The sequence below is a fragment of the Dermacentor variabilis genome, chromosome 1 (genome assembly GCF_050947875.1).
Source record: "Dermacentor variabilis isolate Ectoservices chromosome 1, ASM5094787v1, whole genome shotgun sequence".
NCBI lineage: Eukaryota > Metazoa > Arthropoda > Arachnida > Ixodida > Ixodidae > Dermacentor > Dermacentor variabilis.
Window position 1 is genome coordinate 31515429 of NC_134568.1, and position 24020 is coordinate 31539448.

A 24020-nucleotide genomic window follows, 5' to 3' on the forward strand; every position below is an offset into this window, starting at 1 on the left:
AAGAAAAAAAGAAAAAGAAATGAAAAAAAAAAGGCTAAGAAACCAAACTAAGTGTTGTTGTCTATAGCTTGAAATTTAGCATGGCGACTACGTTGTAACACAAGCAGACGATGCCAGCTGTGTGCCGGAAGTGCTTAAGTGTAGTGAGAAATTGTTCTTGTGCATTCTCTTTCTGTTACTTTCTTTTTATAGAAATAAATTAACTAACATTCCAACTATATTACGAACATCATTTGTTCACCATAAAGGTGGAAAAATTATCATTGACGTGCCCTGGGCAGCCAATCAGATAGCTCGCACTACTGACGTCAATTGGGCGATTAGCGTCATATGTGTGGGGCAGCTGAAAATTCCGCCGAGCAGTGTGCTGTGATAGGCGGCAATGTACATATTTAAATCTTTATAATAAATTACATGCTTTAAGCAGAGCGTTTAGATGCATCAATTAATGATCAGAAGGACCTAATCTAACGATTCAGTTAGATTAGGTCCTTCTGAAAATCGTGAAAATCGTTTCAGGGTCCCTTTAAAACAAGAAGCAAATTGGTTGAAAAAGCTTTAAAAGGGTTTTCGATGGAGTGAAGTTTGAGAACAAGTGCTTAAAAAAAAAAAGCAAAATATGGTCACTTTTGGCAAAATAATAAAGTTAAGGGGTTATTTGTATTCTTTCCGAGTTTTGCTCTAAACTAGGTGGCGTCAATATGGCAATCGTAAGCAAGCTTGAAAAAATTGAGCATTTTACAATAAAATCTTAAATGTTGGCAGGATAGATTGTGCACTCCAAAAGGCAAACATTTTACAGAATTTCAGTGGAATCTGAAGCAGATGCATCTCTCTTTTGTGGGAGGGGCCTTTCTTGCAAGCTTAAGCTGTCATTAACTGGGGCTACAGCCGACCCAATTCTTTAAAGATGTCAATGCTTTTATAATATCAATGTGTCAGTGCCTTGCTACGGGGCAGATGTGGTTGCAGCAAGTGGAACAACCTAGCAGACGACGCTGTGACTCGCATGCGCTTGAATGTGACCAAGCCTGGCTCCTCCACGCTGCTACTGTTAAAAAGTTGGGTGGCTGTACCATCGCCCTGCTTGAACATGTGATGCCCCCATGGTTCCCTCACAAAATAGGTTTCCCGTCCTGGATGACCAGAAGGTGAAACAGCCAAGATACGAGTATGACAGGAATATACAGCCAGGTACCGCACAAAATGTAAAAGCACCATCTTACGTGCAACATGACTTGGGAAACTTGTAATAGTTAAGTGGAGATGGGTAGCAGTCACGCTCGATGCTTGCCTGAAACCAAGCAAAAACAATGCAGTGTAAGACTTTGATAATGCACACTTGTAAAACATTGCACTGAAAACAGTTTCCAATACGCCAAGAACCTGTATGGCAACACATGCAGAACTTCCAACAAGTGAAAACCAGGTTTGTTGGTGTTCACTGAAGAAGGTACCTAAGATGGCCTCCAAAGTGCACAAATGTAGTGAAACAAAGCAAAGAAAGCAAGTTACACTTGCAGTTATATCAGCAAAGCTACCATATTAGGCTTTTGACTTTCCTGCATCTAATTTGCAGGACAATTTAGCATTTAGTTGTGCTGCACAGCAAGAACCTCCAAAGCAGCGATTGCCTGCAGTTATTATCAAATGGTAGAGAAGTGAAGTGTTTCACTTTTTGCCTGGGCCTGCTAACATCTCCATGATGTGACTAAGCTGAACTGAATTATCAGTTGAAATATGAGTTGCACAAGACTGACATCTGGAGGGTAACTTTACTTGGCCAGCATGGTGCACTCACAACCACATTGCTAGCTGTGGATTTTTTTTTACATGCACTACCCCATCATGACATGAAACAAGTAAAAAATTGGAGTGAAGAATGCAAACTGTGCTATTAGAGAGATTTAGCTTGTCCGGTACTCCGGTTAATGCAGGCGGACTGGGCATTTAACCGGAAGGCATAAATGTGAGCGGCCGGAGCAGTGCAGCCACCTGGTGGGGCAGAGCTCAACCAGACAAACACAGAGCTAATAAAGTCGCTGACCGATTTTCCAAACGTCGCGGGGTTGGAAAAATAGTCTGAAAACTCAAACAGTCCGAAAAACTCGATCACCCCAAAAATTAAAACTTAGGCTTAGAGTGGCTTAAAAAGAAAATCTAATAATGCCCTGCCTCATACGCTTGGAGGTGATCAGATTTGCTTGGATTTGCACAAGAGTGATGTCTCCATATACAGTCGACAAGAGCATCACCACAGAGATTGCCATGGAGATTGAAAAAACGAGCCACGTTGCTTTGCACCACTTGGCTCTTCTGAAGGCACAAGAGGTGGTGCCGATCACTCAAATGCAAAGCTGCACAAACACACACAAAGATGCAACGTCTCCAAGACACACCTGCTCTTTGGACACACCACATGCAAAATACAGTCGCCGACCGATTTTCCGGACTCCAAAAATTCGGACATGCCCGATTATTCGGTCAGCTTCGCGGCACCGCCATTCTCCCCATAGACCATAATGTATAACAACTGCCGAAAGTTCGGACACCTTGCAACCTCTCGTCTGATTTTTCGGACACTCCTTGAGCCAACTCAGTCGAGAGCACCATGCACCGACTCTGACCGGTGCATGGTTCAACTTGCTGAACGCCATTTTTGTTTTGAACGGACCTTCCTTGCTGCCCCACGAAGTGGCGCTACTGAATATCCTCGCTCATCATCATCGTTTCCGCCTGGTTCGATAGAGTGGCTCTGCAGCAGTTCCGGTTTCAGCTTAGTAAGCCATGTCAAGAAAATCCAGCAGCTGGTTTGTTTCTTCGCGCACGACGCTGCTAGCCACCCAACGCTGCGAGCAGGCCATGTTTTTTCGTTTGTGTGACTGGTGTCGGCACGGTGGTGTTTGCTTTGTGTGCTGTGTCGAGGTTTCGGTGATCCGACGCGGCATACGGAAACATCGCGTCAAGTCTCTAATGGCGCCGACAGTGCCCGCGCAGCCTGCGCTGGGGAATACCGGCAAGCGGGTGCCGGGAGGCTAGGATTTGTCGCCTTCCGATTTGCACGCTACTGACGCCAAAAATGTTCTGCCGAGCCCTGTGCAGTGGTTCCGGACACCGTCTCATTTGGCAGTTTCACAGGTGCTCACGCTGCTGTACCGACATGCGCAGAACTCTATGACGGCGAGATCATTCGTCAGGTTTCTGCTGCACCGCCGGACGACTCTTGAGTCGGAAGATGACGCACCATGTGCTACGCTGCCGTCGCATGCGGAGCGTGTACAAGCAGTGACTGTGCTTTCAGCCGCCTATAGTGACCGTACGACCCTCTCCGAGATTCAGGCATATCTGATTGCGCGTAAACGGAACAGCGTGCTACCGCGCATTCACGATTTCTTCAAGCCTACTACCGAGCCCGAATAAGTGCGTGGAAATAAAGGATTTCATTTTTTTTTCTTAATCTGCTTTTTCGGACACCTGTTTATTCGGACATTTCCGCAGTCACCGTGAGGTCCGAATAAACGGTCGGCGACTGTATTAACCAAAACTGATCCCGCATTACATGAATATGACAATAGTGCTGACTGAAAAAAAGAAAGACCAAAAAAAAAAATTTCGCAGTTCCACCCAAAAGGTGAAGCACCGATTGCGATCGCAAATTAGTAGATAGCTGTACGAAGTAAGGATAGTAGTTTTGTCGGCCGTATAGACTTGTAAACATTCACTTACTAACTAAATTAACTCTGATAGAATATGTAAGCGTGAGTCAATGAGGATGCAGAAAGAAACACACACAGAGACAGCGCTGTGTTTCGCGTCTGCTTCTTCCTATGTCCTTGTTCAGTTGCGCTTACCCCTTCAATTACGGATTCAAACCAACTAGCCCGTCAACGTGTTTTAACTAAATTAACCAGCATGGTGTCACGCGCGCACAGGTAAACGAACACATCTCGCTCAATGACAGTGGAAACTGTGTGAAAACGGTGGAGTTAGAAATCACGGCAGGAGCCGAGAGCCAATTGACCTCCGTACATCCGTCGCTTCAACACGAACAAAACGTCGAAAGCACAGTGCATACGAAGCTACCAGCACTATGCAAACTCTGCAAACATTGCAGATCGTTTTGAATATGAGGCCCGCAAGGGCGCGCCATTTGGCTGCGTCACAGATTGCTCTCAAGAAACAAGTGCCGGCAACGCGTCTCTATGGCGCCCGCGATTCAAGTGGCCAACGCCGTCATAGATGCCGCAATGTCTTCACTCTGTACGGAGCGGCGGGCGAGGATAACGTCGAGACACCCTGGCAGCCACCCCTCCTCCCTCGCCTGACCCCCATTGCCTCCTGCACCACAGGAGAGGGCACGCATCCGAGCCACATTCCTTGCTCGCGCACGCGAGATTTAACCGTGTTCGCCAGCTCACCCTCACACGCTTTCACTCATACAGAACCTCACGGCGACGGCAGAAATGCACCTGGAGTGTCCGTATAATTGCTATTGCAATAAAAGTGCCGTCCCCTGGAGCATTTTGTCAGCTGAGAGCGGGCATGGCCTCAGAGGCGGAAGGATGGCTGCACTCTCTATTGAGAACGTGCACCTCCAATCTTGGGGGCTATGAGTGGGCCACTGGAAGCCAAGCCTGGCCAAACCGGCACGAAATCCAACATGGTGGCCTCCAAGATCCCGTAGCGTGGCTCAAAATGAGCAATTTAGTCTGCAAAACCCAACTTTTGGGCCTAAATTCGTCCGAAAAATCGGTCGAGAAAATGCACTAGCTCTATGGGAATCCTGACGGTGCATTTATGAAGTCCGGAATATCAAGTCCTAATTTTTGGAGTCCGAAAAATCCGTCAGCTACCCTACTGTATTGCAGTAACCAAGTGTGTTCTTTTTTGCTGCTGGTCTAAATTTTCGCGTCACGATTCAGCGCTGCTGAATATTTACATCAGCACCGAAGTAGAACATACTTGACGTAATAGTTCTGCGGAAACACACAAGGTGGAGAGAAGTAATAAATAAATAAAAAATGAGACATCCACCCAAACATAGCTAAGTGCTACATCTACCCACTTAGCTACGTTTGGGTGGATGTCTCATTTTCACTTTATTAATTACTTCTCTGCACCTTGCGGGTTTCCGCAGAACTATTACGTCAAACTCTTGCCTTTGCTTCTGAGTTGTTAAATTCGACTTTGCCTGTAATCTGCTAGCCGCCTGGTTAGCTCAGATGGTAGAGCGGCTGCCCCGGAAAGGTGTTGGTCCCAGGTTCGAGCCCTAGACCAAGATGAATTTTTCTTCAACTGTGAAGGTTTTCTTTCGAGGAACCCGTATGGGTTTCCTTTGTAGCACTTAGCTACGTTTGGGTGGATGTCTCATTTTCCCTTTATTTGGAATATACTTGGTTGATGCAATGCTAGCTCTGTGTTTGTGTGGTTCAGCTCTGCACCACAAGGTGACAGCACCTGTCAAGCCGATCATGTTTACGCCTCCCGCCCATCCGGTAAAGCGCCCAGTCCGCCTGCGTTTGCTGGAACGCCGGACAAGCTAAAGCTCTCTATTACAAAGTCTAATACCAAGACACAAAGAATCTACAAAACGCATAAGAAAGTACAGATAAGTTTTAGAGCAGTAACTGTAATTTCAAAGCAATCACAAATGGACGAGTTTGTGCTCACGTTAGTTAGGTGAAGCAAAATGAAAGGACTATTTCTCACTTCATGCATCTATAGCCTACAAAATTTTACCTGCCTTTAAACAAATGACGTAGGCAAAGCTAACCTTGTGCCCTTAGAGCTGCCACAAAAAGCATTGCACAATCAAGAACCTCCTGTGCTGTTTTCGGGTTAGTGGGGTACTGACAAAAATTCTAACTCGAAATAATTACATAGCTGTGAGCTCATAGGTATCATCTGTGAAGTATCAATAGACAAAGGCAGATTAGAATACATTTTAATGTCACTGTGACGTTTGTGCGAGCAATGAATTGGAAAGTGCCACACACATCGATGCAGTCATCAGTGCAGGTCTTATTTGTAAACAATGTTATGTCGCGAGTTTTGGCAATTGATTTCGGTGACGTGCAATGTTATTGGCTTGTCTCAATGTTCGGAAGACGTTTCAGCGCCTTTTGCATTGGGTGCCTTGTACTGACCACACATAAAGCATTTGTACGTGCAAACTTCTTACCATTTACGAATTACCAGGTTACTGGTGCCGTGGCTAGCAGTAGCAAAGCTGGTGGTGGCATCTTGTGACAATTTGTCCAACTACAATGCATTCAATTTTCTTTTTTGTCAGTACTATTGTCAAAGGGGATTCTCGTAAAAGTACATTATGTTAATCATTATGCTGCTACCAGCGTTTTACACCCACAGTTAGGTAGAATACATAAATTGCAGTATTGTGTGCTCTCTGGTTAAGCACTGCGTCACCAGATGTTGCTACCAGTGTTATTCCTGCTATACACCTCTTTAGTACTAATCAGTAAACTGCAAACAGTCAGAAGTTGGCGAAAATGCTAAAATGTGGCTAAAACTATCTAATGCCAGGATCATACTTAGTGGACTACTGCCCAAAAAAGCACTACAATAGTGTAGCAATGCACAGGTTTCCCACCAAACTAGCAGATGAAACAGGAGCACAGATGGCATAGTAGACAGTGCGCTAGTGTGCATCACAGGTTTGCGCACTCGTATGATCATCGCTGTTTACAAGCATGCCTCTTACATCACGGGGCAGGAAGTGCTCTTCGAAATCGAAACCGGGACTGGCCGTGAGAAATGAACATATAACTAAACGAAAATCATTGTGCACTGGAGCAAACAAGTTTCGTTCGCATGATTACTGGATCAATGGCTACTGAGTAAGTGCAAGAACAGAGCCCAAAGAATTTTCCGTCAGTACTCCCTTAAAGATGCCAAGTCAAACGCCTATTCATTGCGACTAAATGCAACATCCCACCAATTTGTCATCGGCATTCTTCATAAACTTAAATGCATTGCAAGTCAAGAAGTCATGCCATTCTTGTGGAAAAGCAAAGCTTGAGCAATTACTTTGCAAGGCTTGAAAAGCATATGAAAAAGAAAACTGTCCAACTTCCTGTAAATGTTGCATGAAGGCTTCAAAACAACACACTACTTGTATTGCACAGTCTGCCAAAAAAGTTTGTGGGAAACATTATTTGCGAAAAAGTGGAATACCCATAAAGCCTGGGCAGATAGCCTTGAATTTAATGTTTTAATCAGTATTAGTAGTTTTTATTACCTACATAGTGATGAATTAAATGATAAGCTCCATGCATAAACAGTGCAGAAATTCCTAACTAACATGGAACCTGTGTCTTGCAATCTTTTGAGCCTGATTGTGCCTCCTGGCCACCTACCTCATGCACAAGCCTGTCCAGCTCATCAGTAGTAACTCCAACCTCGGCGGCACCAAGTGCAACATCCAGCACTTCTCTGGCAAGCTGAAAAATGAATGCACACCTTTAATGCCACTTAGTTTCATAAACCTGTCCATGACACTTGGCCAGTGTTGCCCATGATATACACTACAGTGAACTGTTAAAGGGAACACTGAATTATTGTTGAAATCAACATAACTTGGAACAAATCATGAACATCATAAGAAAAATGCTTGATGCAGCGCGTCAGATACATCTATAATAGTAAAAGATTATTACCGAAGCCTTTGTGTCAAAACTGAGTTGTCATTCTCAAAATAGTAATTTGGTGTCTCCTTTAAATATGGGCTATACTGTGCACCCTACGCAAAAAAGATAAAGGCCAGGAGGCCTGCTGGCCTCACCTTTTTTTGCAATAGCGTGTACACGTTTCCCATAACCTAAATCCTGCTCCAGCCTGAGTCTTGACTGAAGACCCCAAGACAGCATTTATCGTAAAAGCCAGTTTTTTGGTGTCTGCCAAGAGGTCAAAGGCATCACCAACAGTATAATCTGTCATACACATATACATCATCGTGAGATCCCTCTCCCTAGTACATTATACTGCACATTGCTGTCAATCAATTTTAAAATTAATTTGAAAGTGATTATGCCAAATAGTCATCCTAGATATAAAATCAGATATGTGGGGCTGTATGGATGTGGTTAAATTTTTGCCATCAGCTGTCATGAAATTTCAGACCAATTTGATTGAAATTGTTGTGTCATCACAGATGAGGAAAAGTACCCAATAACCCATTGAGGGTCAATCTTTTTCACCATATGCGACCGCCCGGGGTCGATATATCTTATTGCAGGTTCCAATTCTTCTTAGGGACTTATTTAGAAAAAAATTTACCGTAATTTTTCTAGGGTAATCGTAAAGTGAGAAAAAAATATTTTGCGTTGGTACATATGTACTCTTCATTCATGAATAACAAAAATAAAAAAGGAAATAAACTTATAAGAATAAAAAATTCTATGCATTGTTCTACACATAGTTCAAGGCTTTGAAAATGCACACACAAGAATATTTCGCAAGACTCAAATGTTTCTGCTCTTGCACTAATAGTATGTACATCCATAGCGTAATCGAACTGCATAGGTGCGCACACTCAAGAAAACTGTGTAGTTGTGTGCGCATCAAAAAAAGCCACACGTGTGACAAACTTCCGCTAATCTTCATCTCATCGCCAACTAGAGGCAATTAGTTTTCATGTGTCAAAAACAAAAAAGCAACAGGAATGCATGCACGGCGGCATCCTTCCTATGCACACCCCTGTGAGCACTAAACGAGCGAGAAACAAGCGGTCGCCCTTTGAGCAATTAGTAACGAGATAGCCATCAGTTTTGCAAGTGCAAGAAGCCAACACCGCCAGCAGAACAAAAACCAAACCACTGCCCGCCCGCCCACCCATGCGCCAATGCGCGAGCAGTAGTATATAGATGCACGGGAGCAAACTAGCTCTAAAACAAACCATGCAACGAAAACCGACAGAGGGAGGTGCGCGAAAAAAATTCCCTGTATTCCCACATAGTGGCAGCACATGAAAGAAAAGAAAAAGTTAGGAAATTGGCGCGCTTTTTAAATGTACAGACGGCGCCGTAAATATACGGCATCGACCATTTTTGGACTTGTTCGAGGCGCCATATATTTACATCATAGACCCTCAAAGGGTCAAGCATATTTAGAATCCCCAGGAGTTGACACAAAAGTCCGAGATCCAGCATCAACATGCCAACCTTGACACACAATGTTACACCTTCACCTCTGTGCTCAGGCAAAGAAAAGCAATTTTTATGACAGGGTACATGACGAGATTGTTACTTCCTCCGTGCACGTGGAGATGCTGACTTCAGCATCTAACTGTGGTATTTAAACAGAAACCATGCAGATATAAGGCAATGATGGAATCTAATTGACACAAAGCTTGTTTGAGTTAATGAGGCAGCAGTAGCAGCAGATGACACGAGCGCAGCCTCGTCGCCTGTAGCAGTTAGCTGCCTGCATCACAAGAACGAAGATGATGTATGATGCTTGTCGAGGGAAGAATGCTAATGAGAGGTCTATGGCAAAGGAAAATTCGACACAAATCTACTTAAATACATTTAAGGCTTCATACTCCTTGAGTCACAGTGGCACATCCACTCTGGGGGATTGGCAAATAATGGCTACATGCCAAGTGACCCAAGTTGACTACTAGGCCAGACAGAAGCCAGCAACAAGTTATCTAGATGTATCCACAAATACATCTGGCAAGGAAACAAGTACCAACGCTAAACCCCGGGAAAGATGTACAGAAAGATTTGCTTTAAAAACGAGTTTTTTCACGTTCTTAACACACTGGTTGGTGATAAGAACTAACTTAGCATAAGAACTAATTTGAGAAGTGACTATATCCCTCAGCTGTCTTTGGCTCTGAGAAGGATATACACATTAACATAGTGCATGCACATGCATACCATGTGCATGTACGTTAGATGCAGCCCAACCTGCTCTCCTTGCAAAACATCAATTTCATAAAATACAGTAAGAGGTCACCCAACCCCCCCCCCCCAAAAAAAACCTGCGAGACATAGCGAGCAAAATTGCTTGACCATGGGCTTTTGGGGCAAATTGCCATGGCTCTAGGCGGTATGGTATTGTTGGCTTGTGTATGTTCTTCCCAAAAGCGTGTTTGCAAAAGACCTGCGGTAAATAGACCCCACTGGCAACTGTTCGGGAAACATGCTGGTTATAGGCCGCTTTTGGCAAGCCTTCATGCCCTATCTGTCCACTTTTTTCCAGCTTTTGCTCCGAGGTATTGCCCATTCATAACATTAAATTCTGGCTGCCCGAGGAGTAGCAATGACCCGTGATGTACAGTTGGCGTCGCCCTTGTGTAAAACATGGGAATGGCGGCCTCTGGGGTGCTCCATAGGCAGCCAGCGACATCTAAAGATAGCTGCTGGGCACGTTTGGGCCCAGCAACTACCGTTAGACGTCGCTGACTGGCTCCCGAGTGCTTCGGAGGCATTTCCCACACAACAGCGGTTCCCACACAAGGGTGATGCCGACTGCACTGGGAAATAGGGCTATATATTGCAACAAGAAACCTGAGGCATGATTAGAAATTGTATGCTACAATCTATGTTCAGCAATCGTAAAATGTAAATAAGAAGCCTATGTCTTTATTCTATTCATGTTATTCGATGACATGGTTTTTCTGAAAAGGTAGGGGATGTTAAATTAACTCACTAGTTAAAGGAAGATCTACGTATTATCTCTATCATTCCATGCCAAACACACCAGGCACAAGATCGACCCTCTAAGATTACTTTTATTTTTTTTAACTGCTTATATACTCAGGAAAACACATTCCCAAATAATTTTGTTAATTCCCCCCCCTCCCCCACACACACAGAAGTGCCATTCAACACCTAACAGCAGAACTTGGCACAAAATAAGTTTTGTAAAGCACTGGTCATTTGTGCCTTACGTCTGTGAGGCACAACAGCACTTAACTAAATTGCACAAAACTTGCTCGGGGTACAAACATAAGTACATAGTAGGCTTACCTCCTCCAGATACTAGCATGTTTACACCTTTCATATAGCAGACTGTAGAAAAGGGGACTCAATAATATGAGCAAGTTATGAGGTAAGTGCTTACGATGTACAATATTTATTACAGTAGATGATACCAGAAGCGTGCAATGCCTTTGGCTTGCCTTCATTACATTAGCTTAGCTAGCTAGAGTTGCCCAAAATGGAATTAAAAGACTTGCATGTAAGCCCTACGAGTCACCTTCCTTGAGGAACAATCTTTCCAGTGCACACAAGAGGCCAGTGCCACAGACGGATTGTTGTTCCGGCATGCTTGCAAATTATTTCAGTATAGTGCACAGAAATGCAAGCTACCATGCGCATTCCTCCAAGCTAGGGCGTTGTCCCATGGTTTTTCATTTACTTCCCGGCGCAGAGTTGATGTGCTATCTAGGTTTCCAAAGCTACACTACAGGACCCTTTCTGAAGCGAGCGCAGGCAGAGTTTCAGATGGAGGCATTGATCAGCACCTGAGAGGGCAGGTGCCACAGCTTGTTTATTCTCACGTTTTGTTTCTTTAAGTCTCAGATTCAACTATAGCATAAGTACACTTTCCATGCAAAATGAATTAAGCACAGTCGCACCGAATTTAGCTGCAGTCAACAGAAAGATAAAGATGTTGACAAACTACGTGCATGTTAATCCTTCAAGGATGAGATATGACCTGGAAAATTACACACACACACGCACACGCACGCACACGCACACGCACACACACACACACACACACACACACACACACACTCTCCCTGTGCTTTGACAAAGACTGGTCTACCAGCCGATAACGTTAAGTAAACACGTCTTACTTCAAAAAAGTTTGTCGTTTTTTTCCTGCATATGTTACGTTGGGTTCTGCGTGCTGAACTTTGAAGAAACACCCTCCCCCCCCCCCCATATATATATATATATATATATATATATATATATATATATATATATATATATATATATATATATATATATATATATATATATATATGTATATATATTTGCACATTAATGCGCAGAATACACCAAAAATAAGCATCAATGAAAACAAAAAATATTTTAGGGAAACTTTCTCTGCAATAGGGGGCCAACACCAGGCACAAAACTACAAGTGGCTTCATCCCCCTTCTAGTTTTGTCATTTGGAACTTACATAAACTCAGGTGCACATTGCATTTGCATTACATTGCATGTGTGATCTTGCACTGGTCTGTCTCCTTTAACGTGCTTTCAAAAGAGAGTGAGTTGCGTGGCAAACTTTTTTTTCATCCTGTGCACCTGCTCTAAACTAACAAATGACACTTGCTGCCTGTCATTCGGTGTTGGCGTAAGACATTTAGCCTGAAACTATGCATTCAATAGTGAAACTAAGCAATAATTTTTTTTTTCTTCTGATGTGTTACTTGTAGGCAACACTTGTTCACAAAAGGCTTGTGCGCTGGAGCTGTTCACACCTGTGCTGACAGAGTTGCCAGCTGTCTCTCCACTTCCCGAGTTCTAAGAATATTTAGATCAGAGCTCTGAATTCCAGAATGGTGCATTACTGGTCTATACAATACGGTCTACAATATACAACCAAAACTGAAATTCAATTTGATGTCCCTTCAAGTAAAACTCTCTTGAGCAACGGTTTCAAAGACTGCTCAACATAGTACAGGAAAAACAGTAGACTATGTGCTATTTAAACAAATGCCAAAATTTATGTTGGTACACTTTGTAGATCCGATATGCTGTCACTACAGAAATTTTGCATAATTTCTACATGTCTATTTTAAATGCCACTTGCCTTAGAAGCCAGACGAACACCTTCAATCTCCTCTTCATCCAAGACCTTAATGGCTGATGAATGCTTAGCAGCTTGTTCACTCAGTGGGATGCCTAAGAAGATAAAAAGAAAAGACAAAAAATTAATTCTGGGGTTTTACGTGCCAGAATCATGATATGATTATGAGGGCAAGCCATAGTGGAGGACTACAGATTAATTTTGAACACCTGGGGTTTTTTAACATGCATCCAATGCATAGTACACAAGTGTTTTTGCATTTTAGTCCCATAAAGGAAAAGACACAATCAAGCTGCTTATATTTCTACCATCTTAGTGGTTTGCTCTATGTGCAAGTTTCAGGCTCCTTTTGAATAGATTGGTGACTGTATGAGATAATTCAGTTTTTTTTTCTGCCTTAATCATGGTCATACACACACGCACACGAACTATTAAAAATTGTGGTGGGAAGTGGAATATGTACTATCTACAAGCAAATAATAAACACGTTTGTTGTAACATCTGAATACTTTCCTCAAAAGCTTGTGCATGCTGGGTCGACACCTAAAACAACATACTTTGAATTCCTGGGCATAGGTTTATCTAAACGTATGCAATTCTACGAGCAGCTACTGCTGCTTTTACCTTCCAGCCTTCGTTGAAACTAGCAAATGTAAAACAAACTTTATGAAATTAAATTATGGGGTTTACCATCCCAAAACAACCCAGACTACGAGTGTTGCCACAGTGGAAGGCTCTGGATTAATTTTGGTCCCTTGGCACTCTTTCACGTGCACTTAAATCTAAGTACATGAATGCTTTTGCATTTCGCCCTCACTGAAATGTGGCTGCCACAGTCAGGAATTGAACCCGTGAACTCGTGCTCAGCCACACAACCCAGCCACGGAGCCACAACTTAGCACAAATTAGCATTTGAAGACATCTAAACTTAATCACTCACGTCTGGCTAAAATAAATGGGCAGCTTTGATGTTGCACTCCCCTACATGACCAATAGAGAAAGTACAAGGTGAAACTTTCTGTTCAGCATGCAAGTACAGGACTGACCATCTGGATGATCTGCGTAGTCAGGGCGCATGATGTGCTCAGGAACCTCGCGCTTTTGGGACTGCACAGAAGATAATTTCAGATAGTGTATTAAGTTTGCCGTGCAGCATTCACACTTTAATAGCGATAAACCCATGCACACAAATGGCCAGTGGCGGTGACAAGCGACAACCTGTGGCGTGGTGAAGACTGACCAGTCATAATCATTCGCCATGTCGATGGGTTCTGGCTGGCCAAAAATGTTCACTTACTGCCCAGAAGTCCTCACAGCAACACAGAATGCAAGCCTTCAGTTCGCATCACTACTGGTTCGGACATGGCCCTGTCAACTTCATCCCTGAGATATTTGTACTAGAGGTTCAAAAATCGAGCCAATTCTAGAGTTATTCAAACAGATTTCGAATATGTCGTTAGTTTTTGTCGAGCTGCTATATTTCTTGAGCCATGTCCTACCCAACAACAAAATATAGTGATCTTTGCAGGCACTTTCTTGTGCATTAAATTTTCACAAGAAGCATCGCGCTGTAGCTTATTTAGCTCTTTGTAAACTGCAAAGTGCCGATATGTAAACAGCATGTACAAGTAGTGGAACTATGACAAAAATTAGTACACTTCCGCTAAATTTTTTAAAAATCCCATGAAAATAACCAAATGCACTTGAAATGACAAATGCACTTATATTTGTCCTATACTAAAGAAATTTGGCATACATACACTTCAAGATATGTAGAGTGCCGATATCTACTTGAAATTGTAATATCTATCAGCTGTAGTAGCAAAAGTACAAGGTTACATTTCATGGGATTGTGAAAAAAACAATTAAAATGTCTTGTTTTTTTTTTCATAGTTCTAGTAATTTTACATGCTGTTTGGATAGATATTGGCACTTTGATGTTTACAATGAGCTAAATAAGCTACAGCATGATGCTTTTTGTGAAAATTTAATACACAAGAAAGCACCCGCAATGATCGCTATATTTTGTCATTGTGTAGGGCGCATAACTAAAAAATTATAGCAGCTACAGAAAAACTAGATATGTTTGAAATCTAAATAAAAAACTCTATAAATGATAGTATTTTCAAACCTCTAGTACAAATAATTAAAAAAACTGAAAAATGGTTTCGCGAAGCATCTCCCCTTAATAGGTGGTGTTGATGCCCATACCCGCATCAACAGTTCTCTCTAGGTAACAGAAACAGATCTCAAAGGCTATGCTTTTGCTGGATGCACATGCCAAAAGCAACTGCAGGGATCGGAAACACGTCAGACACCATGTTTAGGACATCACCTATTGCGTGCAAGAGACAAGGTTCACTGCTTTCTTTTTTCTTTTCCAATGTTGTGTGGATGTGACAGCACCATCGCCAAGATATTGCATGACACTGATTCTTGACAGTAAAGTGTCACTGCAGTAAGATAGTGGCATAGATATTACAAATTGCTTTTAAAGTGCCCTTATAGGGATTTAAAACAGTGCCAACACAGTGTAACACGAGCACCCCAAAGAGCAGTGTGCTACTGCAATCCACTCTTTTCTTATCTACAGCCAAAATGTGAAAGCTGTGAATAGGGAATCATTATGCTATTCATGCCTCATGAAATGTTCCTGTGCATTCTAACACAAACATACTTTTAAAGGAGGTTAATGGAGTACCGAGATTAAGGTAAAACTAATGTCACTGGTTACGTAAGCTGTGTCAACACATTGCTAAGGAGCACGATCATGTTTGGCCATGGAACGAGCCAGAGAAAGCAGCAATAAAAACACTGACAGATAAAAAAAAAAGCAGCTGCTTGTTTTTCATTCTCGTCTCAAGTAGCAATTAGCGTTATTCAGGAAAAACACTGCTTAAAAGGACATGCATGTCTTGAAGCAAAATTTGCTGTAGTTTTCAGACAAGCTACACAGACTCGTCTTCAAGCAGACACTTGAATAACATGTCTAGTAAAGAATCTAGTAACAGTGATGCCAAGTAATAAAACACGCCGATGTGCTTTTACATTCGGAACTTATAAATGATGGGCTCAAAAAGTCGACAACAAGATTCCACACTGCTCTCACGAAGCAATCAGTTGATCAGAGACGAAGAATGAGGGAAGGCCACCAAGCTATCACTGATCCTTCGTCCAGGTTTTAGCGGTGATAGCGTTTCCTCATATATATAAACAAAGCAAACCTCACTCCAATGTTTCATAACGGGCCGTTATCAACAGCTGTAACCTTCTGCTCGAACAAAGCTCCACACGACAGTTCACAAGCCCGTGCTTTTTCACCCCAAAATAAATAAAGAAAGAACGTGCGCTTACAAGAGGGAACGGCCTCAGTTTCCCGGTGAACGAAAAGGAAGGCCACGGATTGTACATGGCACTGGCAGCAGCCTTCGCATTTTCTGAAACGGTCAGAGAAAAAATGAGAAATCGGTTCCTTCAGACAGCTCGAACACCAATGCAACGTTATATCGCTGCTGTTTGCACATGTTCTACTCACTGACCACCCGATGCACTTGTTTGTGGGAATCCCAGTTTCCTTTGAAGCAGTCCTACGGTAGAAAAAAAAATTACATAAGATAAAGCGCGGCTACGGTACACACCAAATATAAGGCTATCGCGAAGAGGTTTAGCGATCATCACGTTGGTAAACTAACCTACAATAAAGATATATTTCAATGAAAGCAACAAAATATTTACCCAAGTTGTTAAGGAAGCCCCACTATATGAATAAAACGGTAATCTTCAGGCGCTCAAGGATGTTTTTAACCCCGAGGTAGCCAGAAAAAGCAAGACTATTTCCGTGCCAGAAATCCATAATAAAAAAGGAAATCTGATCGTGCGCGGGAGGAAACCGCGGAGATACATTTCGTACGCACGACAGCTTCTGAATATCAGCAGATCATGTGCAGTCTAAAAACGGCGCGACTGGCCGTATTCTCCATGAATGGGCAGAAAGAACGTCGCGCGATGCGCATGTGCCGGGAGGCTTTAGTTGCAGTAACACACCAGGAGCGATCTCACCTGTGAGCAGAAATACGAGCCCTTGATTCCCAGCTTTATGCATGTTGGACACTGAAGCTTAGCAGAGCTATTGCACCCTGCTGTACCACAGATATTCTGCAACACTTCACCTTGCGCACCTTCCATGTCTACAGCCGCCATGATGAGTGTCAGTGGACGAACGGCGCGTGTACGCGCCTCGCAACAGAGGTGTAGGTAGCGCCGTCTTGATTTACTTCGTTTTAGTACAAACGTGGACCAATTTTACTAGGTTTATGTATCAACAAACATAAAATGTGGAATTAAAAAGAGTGTTGAAAAAAAAAAAAAAGCTGCACGTTCAGGTTAACTTAAATGAGAGAGATAGAAAAAAGTAAATAAAAAAAACATAACCGATTCAATTGGATTTAGGCGGGAGATTTAACTCCGTGCCAAGATGACGTCCTGCAAAAACACGAATTGTTGGTGCCAGCATGATTTCGCACACTCGCCCGTAGGCACTGAACAAACTGTTAGCGCCCTGTGTACAAACAGACAGCTCCAGCGGCCGACTAGAGTCCAGCTGGCATGCATAAGGAGATCGCTCCTGTCTGCGTGCGGACGGTTTCCTTTGCTTTCTTTCTTTAATCGACGTGTTCCCTCGTCGATCTGCGGTTCGCTTTTGGTTGGACGCATCGGGCTAAAGCAAATTTTGATACAGGCGTGCGCCTGTTATCGTTCATAATGCCATGTCATTTCCGTGGCCTCTCTACCGGACGGCGGCAGCATATTTTAGATGCAAGCTAAAACTGTCGTAGCGCCTTCTGGCCTGCGCTGGTTCCCTATAGGCAAAGGTTTTTCAACAAGCCTCCTCCTTCGTACATACATACATACATACATACATACATACATACATACATACATACATACATACATACATGCATGCATGCATGCATGCATGCATGCATGCATGCATACATACATACATACATACATACATACATACATACATGCATGCATGCATGCATGCATGCATGCATACATACATACATACATACATACATACATACATACATACATACATACATACATACATACATACATACATACATACATACATACATACATACATACATCTCCATCCATCCAGCCCGGCTTCAGTGCATGGCGCGCTTCGGCGTTGGCAATGCGGTGCATCGCTAGATTGCTTCAATGCTTAATGGCATTAACGTCCACAGTCATCCTTAATTTCTTTCTGATGGTACTTTTTAAGCTATCCTCCTCCCAACTTTATAACTCCCTTTACCCCCATCCAGTGCAGGGTATCAAACCCAGAACTTGCATCTGGTTAACCTAACTACCTATCGTGCTTCTCTCTCTTGTTGTCTCTGTTCCTGCAATGGTGATTCCACTGACGACTTTTGCGTCTTCCGAGTACAGCGAATTACCCAATAAAACACCATGCTTACCTTGTAGTGTATTTAAGCTGAACAGTATTCTAAGCGCCTTTACGGCTCTCCGATTATACGGGGTGTCGCAGCTGACGTGCACAAAGCGTTTTTAAAAAGGTCAAGTCGGATGTGGATAAAGCCTACTGCATCTTTCTGCAGCTACCTAAAGAAGCCTACAGAGTTTCGTGTTTTTCTGAGGTAATTATTCTGTAGTGAATAATGAATGATTAAAATTATGGCCAATTTAGAAGTTTAGAACATTTAGAAAACATGTAAAAACACCAAGGGCCGAATTAACAAGGCGTTTCGTTCGTACGTGCTGTTAACCATTGGCCGGCCACCTTCGCTAATAAAATGTCCAACAACGTCACTGGCATCTGCTCTTACTAACAGTTCTAGCGTAAGAACGTTTTAACGAACGCAGACTTAGTTTCAGTTGTTTTCGTCGCACGATATACTGAATGTATAGCTCTTGATTTCTTGTTAGCTTCGAAAAGAATGGCCGCCATATTTTTAATGAGAAAGTTCTGCAGACACAACGGGCATGTTGGAATCCATGATTATGTTTCCAGAGAACGCATGCGTATTCGAGATTAGGCTTGACGATAGTACAATAAGTTAAATGTTTGACGGAAGAGGGAGCTCACAGAAGATTGCGGCGGAGGTAACAGTTTCGTTTGTTATAAGGCCAACATGGGTAGACCGAGATAGGTTGGAGCAGAGTCTGATCCCACTATACTTGTATAGGTGCTCACGGAGCACATGACAGCTGCCAGAGATTACGTATTCGCGGATGGTATATGTATAGATGGTCCGCGGTGAAAAGATAGAATGGATGACTTGCTTTGATTAGGCCGATATCAGAGTGAAAAGCCAAACGTCGTTATTATTGTTAATTTGGCGATAGAGCAGGCAGTCATCAACGAATAACCGCATTTATGGAGAAATAAAATGTTAATCGGCAGGTCGTTAATATACAGGCTGCCTCAGCTACCATGCACCGAGCCTTAAAGAAAGAAGACGGATAACCATACACGAATAAGACCAAGTGCATGTTGTTCAGAGTACAGTTGAGAAACAACCACTACTTTTTTTTAAATTCCTTGACATCAAATAAGTTAATTAAAATAATTGCCATTTTTTACTATTGTCCCAATCGTCAATATGCGAATTAGGCAGTCGTAGGTAATCGTAAGAGACGTTAAAATGAGATGTTTTTCTCAAGGTCCACATCAACCTGCCTTTCTTTTTGTCAGTTTCTTTCTTTCTTCCTTTACGGAGAAGAACGAAAGCCCGCGAATTATGAAAATATCATGTGGCTATCATGTGGCTTTCCGTCTTCACTGGAAAGCTCGGTTTATATACTGCCGAGATAGACTTTAAAATTTCACAAATAATATCTCGAATTAGGTGCGACTTTCAAGATTAAAAAAAAAAAGGGGGCGGGGCATTAAAATGTGGCTGCCTCCAAATTGACCATTTAGACAACTGCCCTGAAGCACTGGCGAAAAAGTTACTGAACAATTTTCTGCGAGTATTCTGAAACTCACGGTATTATAGGGGCAAAGCACATGTCTGCCTCGCCTACTAGGAACTCTTAGGTGAGGCCCTCACAGCTCATCTCGTTTTCTTTGCTGGTTGCTTTTATTGCACGGGTATACTTCGTGAACGTCCTGGATTGCGGTCGGGTCGCACGGCGAAGCTCACGCGGAACACCTGGTGCTCTGACGGCTCACGCTACGAGCATACAGGGTGTCCGAGCTAACTTTAGCCAGAGTTTTTTTTTTTTTTTTAAATATGCGAATGCCACGTAGCCGGAGCTTGGAGTTACGCAAACACTTTTTTTTCTTCATTCCTTCTAATTAGATAATTAGTCTTAACTATTCTACTTCTCAAATATTACAGTTAGATTAAAAGTGCCAAGGAGAAAATTGTAGAGCGACATGAAAAACGCCCGATACAGCTTTGTGTTGCTCAATGCGTGCTACATAAAAGTGTTTTTGCGAGCGTCCAAAGAAGGCCGCGAGTACACGCAAAACTGCCCCGCGACTGGCCGCTCGAGGCACTCGGCTGCGGCGGCCGCGTTTCGATGGGGGCGAAATACAAAAACCCCCGTGGTGCCGTGCGTTTGGTGCACGTTGACGAACCCCAGGATGGTCAATAGTAATCCTGACCACACTACGGCGCGCCCCATAATCAGATGGTGGTTTTGGCACGTAAAACCACAATTTATTTTTTCTCGCAAATTTCCAAGCGCTCATGCTTCTGTATACAGATTAAGGCAGTCAAGTCTCTCTGCATGCACGTTTATAATCATTACGCATTGTTTCACTTATAACGCAGTATTCTGTCGAAAATGATCAATTTTGCAAAGTCGTAAACTCGCTTGAAGACCGAAGGACGAAGTTCAGCCAAATCCGTGTGCCAACCATCAGTGCCACGCTGGATGGGCAATTGCCACGCTTGCAGCTCTCGAAGACACTAGAGCCAGAGCTCCGTCTGTAGTAAATTTTGTAAAAAAAAAAAAAAAACCTAGTATAACCAGGTTCCTCCAATACTTTCGTATCACTGACAGACAAGCCCAAATTTCCACTCTCATACAGACTTCATGCCTGGTATATAGGCTTCGGTTTTATTGCCAATGCGCAGACGGGACAGCTTCGCGCATGCGCCGCACCACGGGGCCGCGTCTGTAATGCTTATCGTAATGGGTATCGCTCTTTTAAGGAAGGCACAGCAATATGCAGCCACTCGAGCCCTCACTTAGCGCACAAAGCATTTACGTTTTGTGCAGCGGCAACATTGTAAAGGCTAGCAGGCGTCCGGTGTTTTCGATTTTGGCGCTCACCTCTTCCGACGAAGAGGAGGAAGAGCCTTCAACGTCGGCCGCCGCCATTGTCTCTTCAAGACGCGTCCGACCGCGGCAGCAGGGGCAAATGCCAATGCTTGTCTCGTCCTGTGTGCGCAGAGGGACGGCATCAGAGACGGGAGATGCTTGTTGCAGTTAGCTCAGTGCGACTTACAACGAAGCTGAGTGACCCGTCCACGCCGCTGCTCCTTGCGGTGAGGACGACTATTTCTCTATCCTTGCTGGCACGCTGTCCTCCCTTCTGAGACGGCCCCACTGATCCACGCGACGATGGCGAAGCACGCGCAGCTCGTGTTTTCTGTGCCGTTCCTCCCTCGTGTTTTCTGTGCCGTTCCTCCGGACATACGCGTGTTGCGTGCGCCTTCGTTTTCTTGGCTCGCCATGTGTGACAGAAAAAGAAGCGAAACCCTTGTGATGCCAGGGCCCGAATCCAAGGCCAGGAGAGTAAAATAAAGCGCCTGTGAAGGCGCGTCTAAATCTCCATCTGCCGCGCGCGTCGATATTGTAACATTGAAGGGCGGGTAAAAATGGCCGGGACTGGGTTCACCGGTTTTCTTACGGGACAGAATGGCAACGTACAGCGTTGGCACACTAGCGGGGCTTTCCTGTGGGCTCCACGCGCGTGTCAGCCTGGGTTAGAGTGCTTCGATGTTCTCCTCGCCCGCCGCTGCGTGCCGAGTGGCGACAGCCTCTGAAGGGGTCAGTGCCACGAAAGCTTCTTTCTAGCGTTTCCCCGACCCGAAAGTCCCCAGACAGAAAGCTGGGGAATTTTGGTGCGAACTTTTGCTTCTCAAGATATCCCTTTGCCTAGCACAATACGGAGAACGACGCGCTTTGCTTCCCGTTGTTACGATTGACGTTTAAGCACCATACCAAATCAGCGTAACCAAAGCTGACGGTCGAAACGAGCGCCCGCCTGCACGATAGTTGACTCGACATAGACGTGACACGCCAACAAAGGCGCGCTCGTCGAGGCAACAGAACAGCCATCGTTCCTGGAAACAATCTCAGCCACTCTACCGGACAACGTCTAGGACCTCTGTGGGAACGACTTCAAGCTGCACTTGCAGCTTTTCTTCCCTGTCTCCCCCAATCTGTTGGAAATAAAGATATATTCATATTCACATTGTGTTCCCAGCTTGTCACGTCACTGCCTCGTATGCGGGGGCGTATACGAGGGACGACGCGACGTCATGGGCGTGATTTTTCCAACGGATCAAGGATTGTGGTTGGCCGAGAAAAAGAACAGTGAATTTCCCCCACGAGAGCAAGGGGAAAAAGAAGGCATAAAAAGTGGATCTTGTTGTGGGAGGCTGCTCTGACATGTACGTGTGCTCCTGATCATGCTCGCACTCGTGCTAGTGCATGTAACTCTCAACATGTAAAAATGTAAATTAATCCTTTTTTCTCATTTCTTAGACGTCGCTCCGGACTTCTCGATCGCCCGGCACCTGACACATCACCAGCCACGGAACCATAAAGGCCACTCAGACACCGAGTCGCAACAACCGGCTGACTACGATGGGCTACGCCAACCCCCTCTAGACTAGCCTGAGTCCCAACACCGTTTAACCACCGCCTAAACTTCCGTCCAAACGGGATAATAGCGGCCGATACAGAGCCCTTAACGGTGAGGCGGCAGTTCTTTTTTTTTTTTTTTGTCGGCAGTGGTCGGCCCGTGTCATTGGGACGCACGTATAACACAAGGCTTGCCGCTTCGCGGTGCAACTTCAGCGATCTCACTATTTTGCCAGCGCCACTGCTGCATGCAGTGCCAGGGTCGTCGGCGACGGGAGGCGATCTTTACAGCACGTGCCACACGGGCCCGCTCTGCGTATATATATGTGCTCCGCCCAGCCATGAACATGAACTTCAGTATAGCCTGCAAATGGATAGTTTACAATAAAACGAATTCGAAGTAACGACGTGTCGTTATTCACTGGTCTACGGCTACTAAAGCGGTACCTACCATAGTCTGCATCTACATCTATAGTCTGCGTGCGACTTGAGAAGGCTTCGATGGCGGTATCGTCATAGCTACGAAAGCAAGACCAGGGGTTTTTCACCTGAAAAGCGTGTACTTTTCGCGTTTACTCGCAAAGCGATGGCAGGATACTCCGGCGTACCCAGGTACCCGGCCAAATACTACCCAGCAGACGAACACACCTATTTCCAAGTGTAAATGAAAAAGCAACATCCATCGCTGGAACGCTACAAGCGGGATCCCTACCAACCAAGTTACGCAAAAGACTACACAAACACAAATGGTCCTCGCAAAACCGACAGAAAAACGTGTCCTTGGACACGTGGGAGCATCCGGAAATTAATGCGCTGACGAGCTCGCTCTGGAAACGCTACTCCGAGCAACGCATATCCCCGAACCAACCCAGATGCTGTTACAACTCGCGCACCTTATATTAAAGAAGTATCATGAAGCCAGATGAGCCTCCAAAAATATGCACAATACTACACCGCGGAGACAGGGCGCGCACATAAGACAGGCACAAACCAACACCCTATACCCAAGGCTGCTATAGGCTTCGCCATATCTGTGGCTCAGCAGACTCCCAACCTCCCGAATGCGAATACCGTAGCCAACACAGAACAAATACTCTGGATCGGCTATCACACCCCACCACTACTCCCGTCAGACACCCTTAATGCGCCTCAACGCCGCGCGAAGACAATTTGGAGGCCGTAGTTTACACGTCCACGTTACGTGGGAAAGAGTTGACCGCTCCCTGCACCAAGAACAGGTATCTCCATAGAGCGCAAAATGTATTACGGAGAAGTCTAACGAAATCGAGTTGAAGCTAACTCCTGTCGTTACATCAACGTGAGAGCTTGCCTGCACTTGCATGCGCTATAGTCAGGAGCCACCGCAATAGTGGT

General features: G+C 44.3%; 1 protein-coding gene across 4 annotated transcripts in view; it reads right to left on the minus strand.

Annotated features, from left to right (window-relative positions):
- LOC142576251 (methionine aminopeptidase 1) overlaps positions 1-24020 on the minus strand; it is a 60939-nt gene that overhangs the window by 30319 nt on the left and 6600 nt on the right. Inside the window, exons 1-8 of one of the 4 annotated variants that reach the window (XM_075686304.1) lie at positions 21283-21434; positions 21108-21215; positions 16327-16378; positions 16146-16228; positions 13838-13898; positions 12795-12886; positions 7377-7460; positions 1227-1294 (exon numbers count right to left, since the gene is read on the minus strand). In XM_075686304.1, the coding sequence (XP_075542419.1) occupies positions 1227-1294; positions 7377-7460; positions 12795-12886; positions 13838-13898; positions 16146-16228; positions 16327-16378; positions 21108-21155 (488 nt within the window). In that variant the 5' untranslated portion in view covers positions 21156-21215; positions 21283-21434. Of the gene's footprint in view, positions 1-1226; positions 1295-7376; positions 7461-12794; positions 12887-13837; positions 13899-16145; positions 16229-16326; positions 16379-16850; positions 17010-21107; positions 21216-21282; positions 21435-24020 lie in introns of those variants that run through there. The other 3 variants (XM_075686298.1, XM_075686293.1, XM_075686309.1) reach the window with 3 other exon arrangements.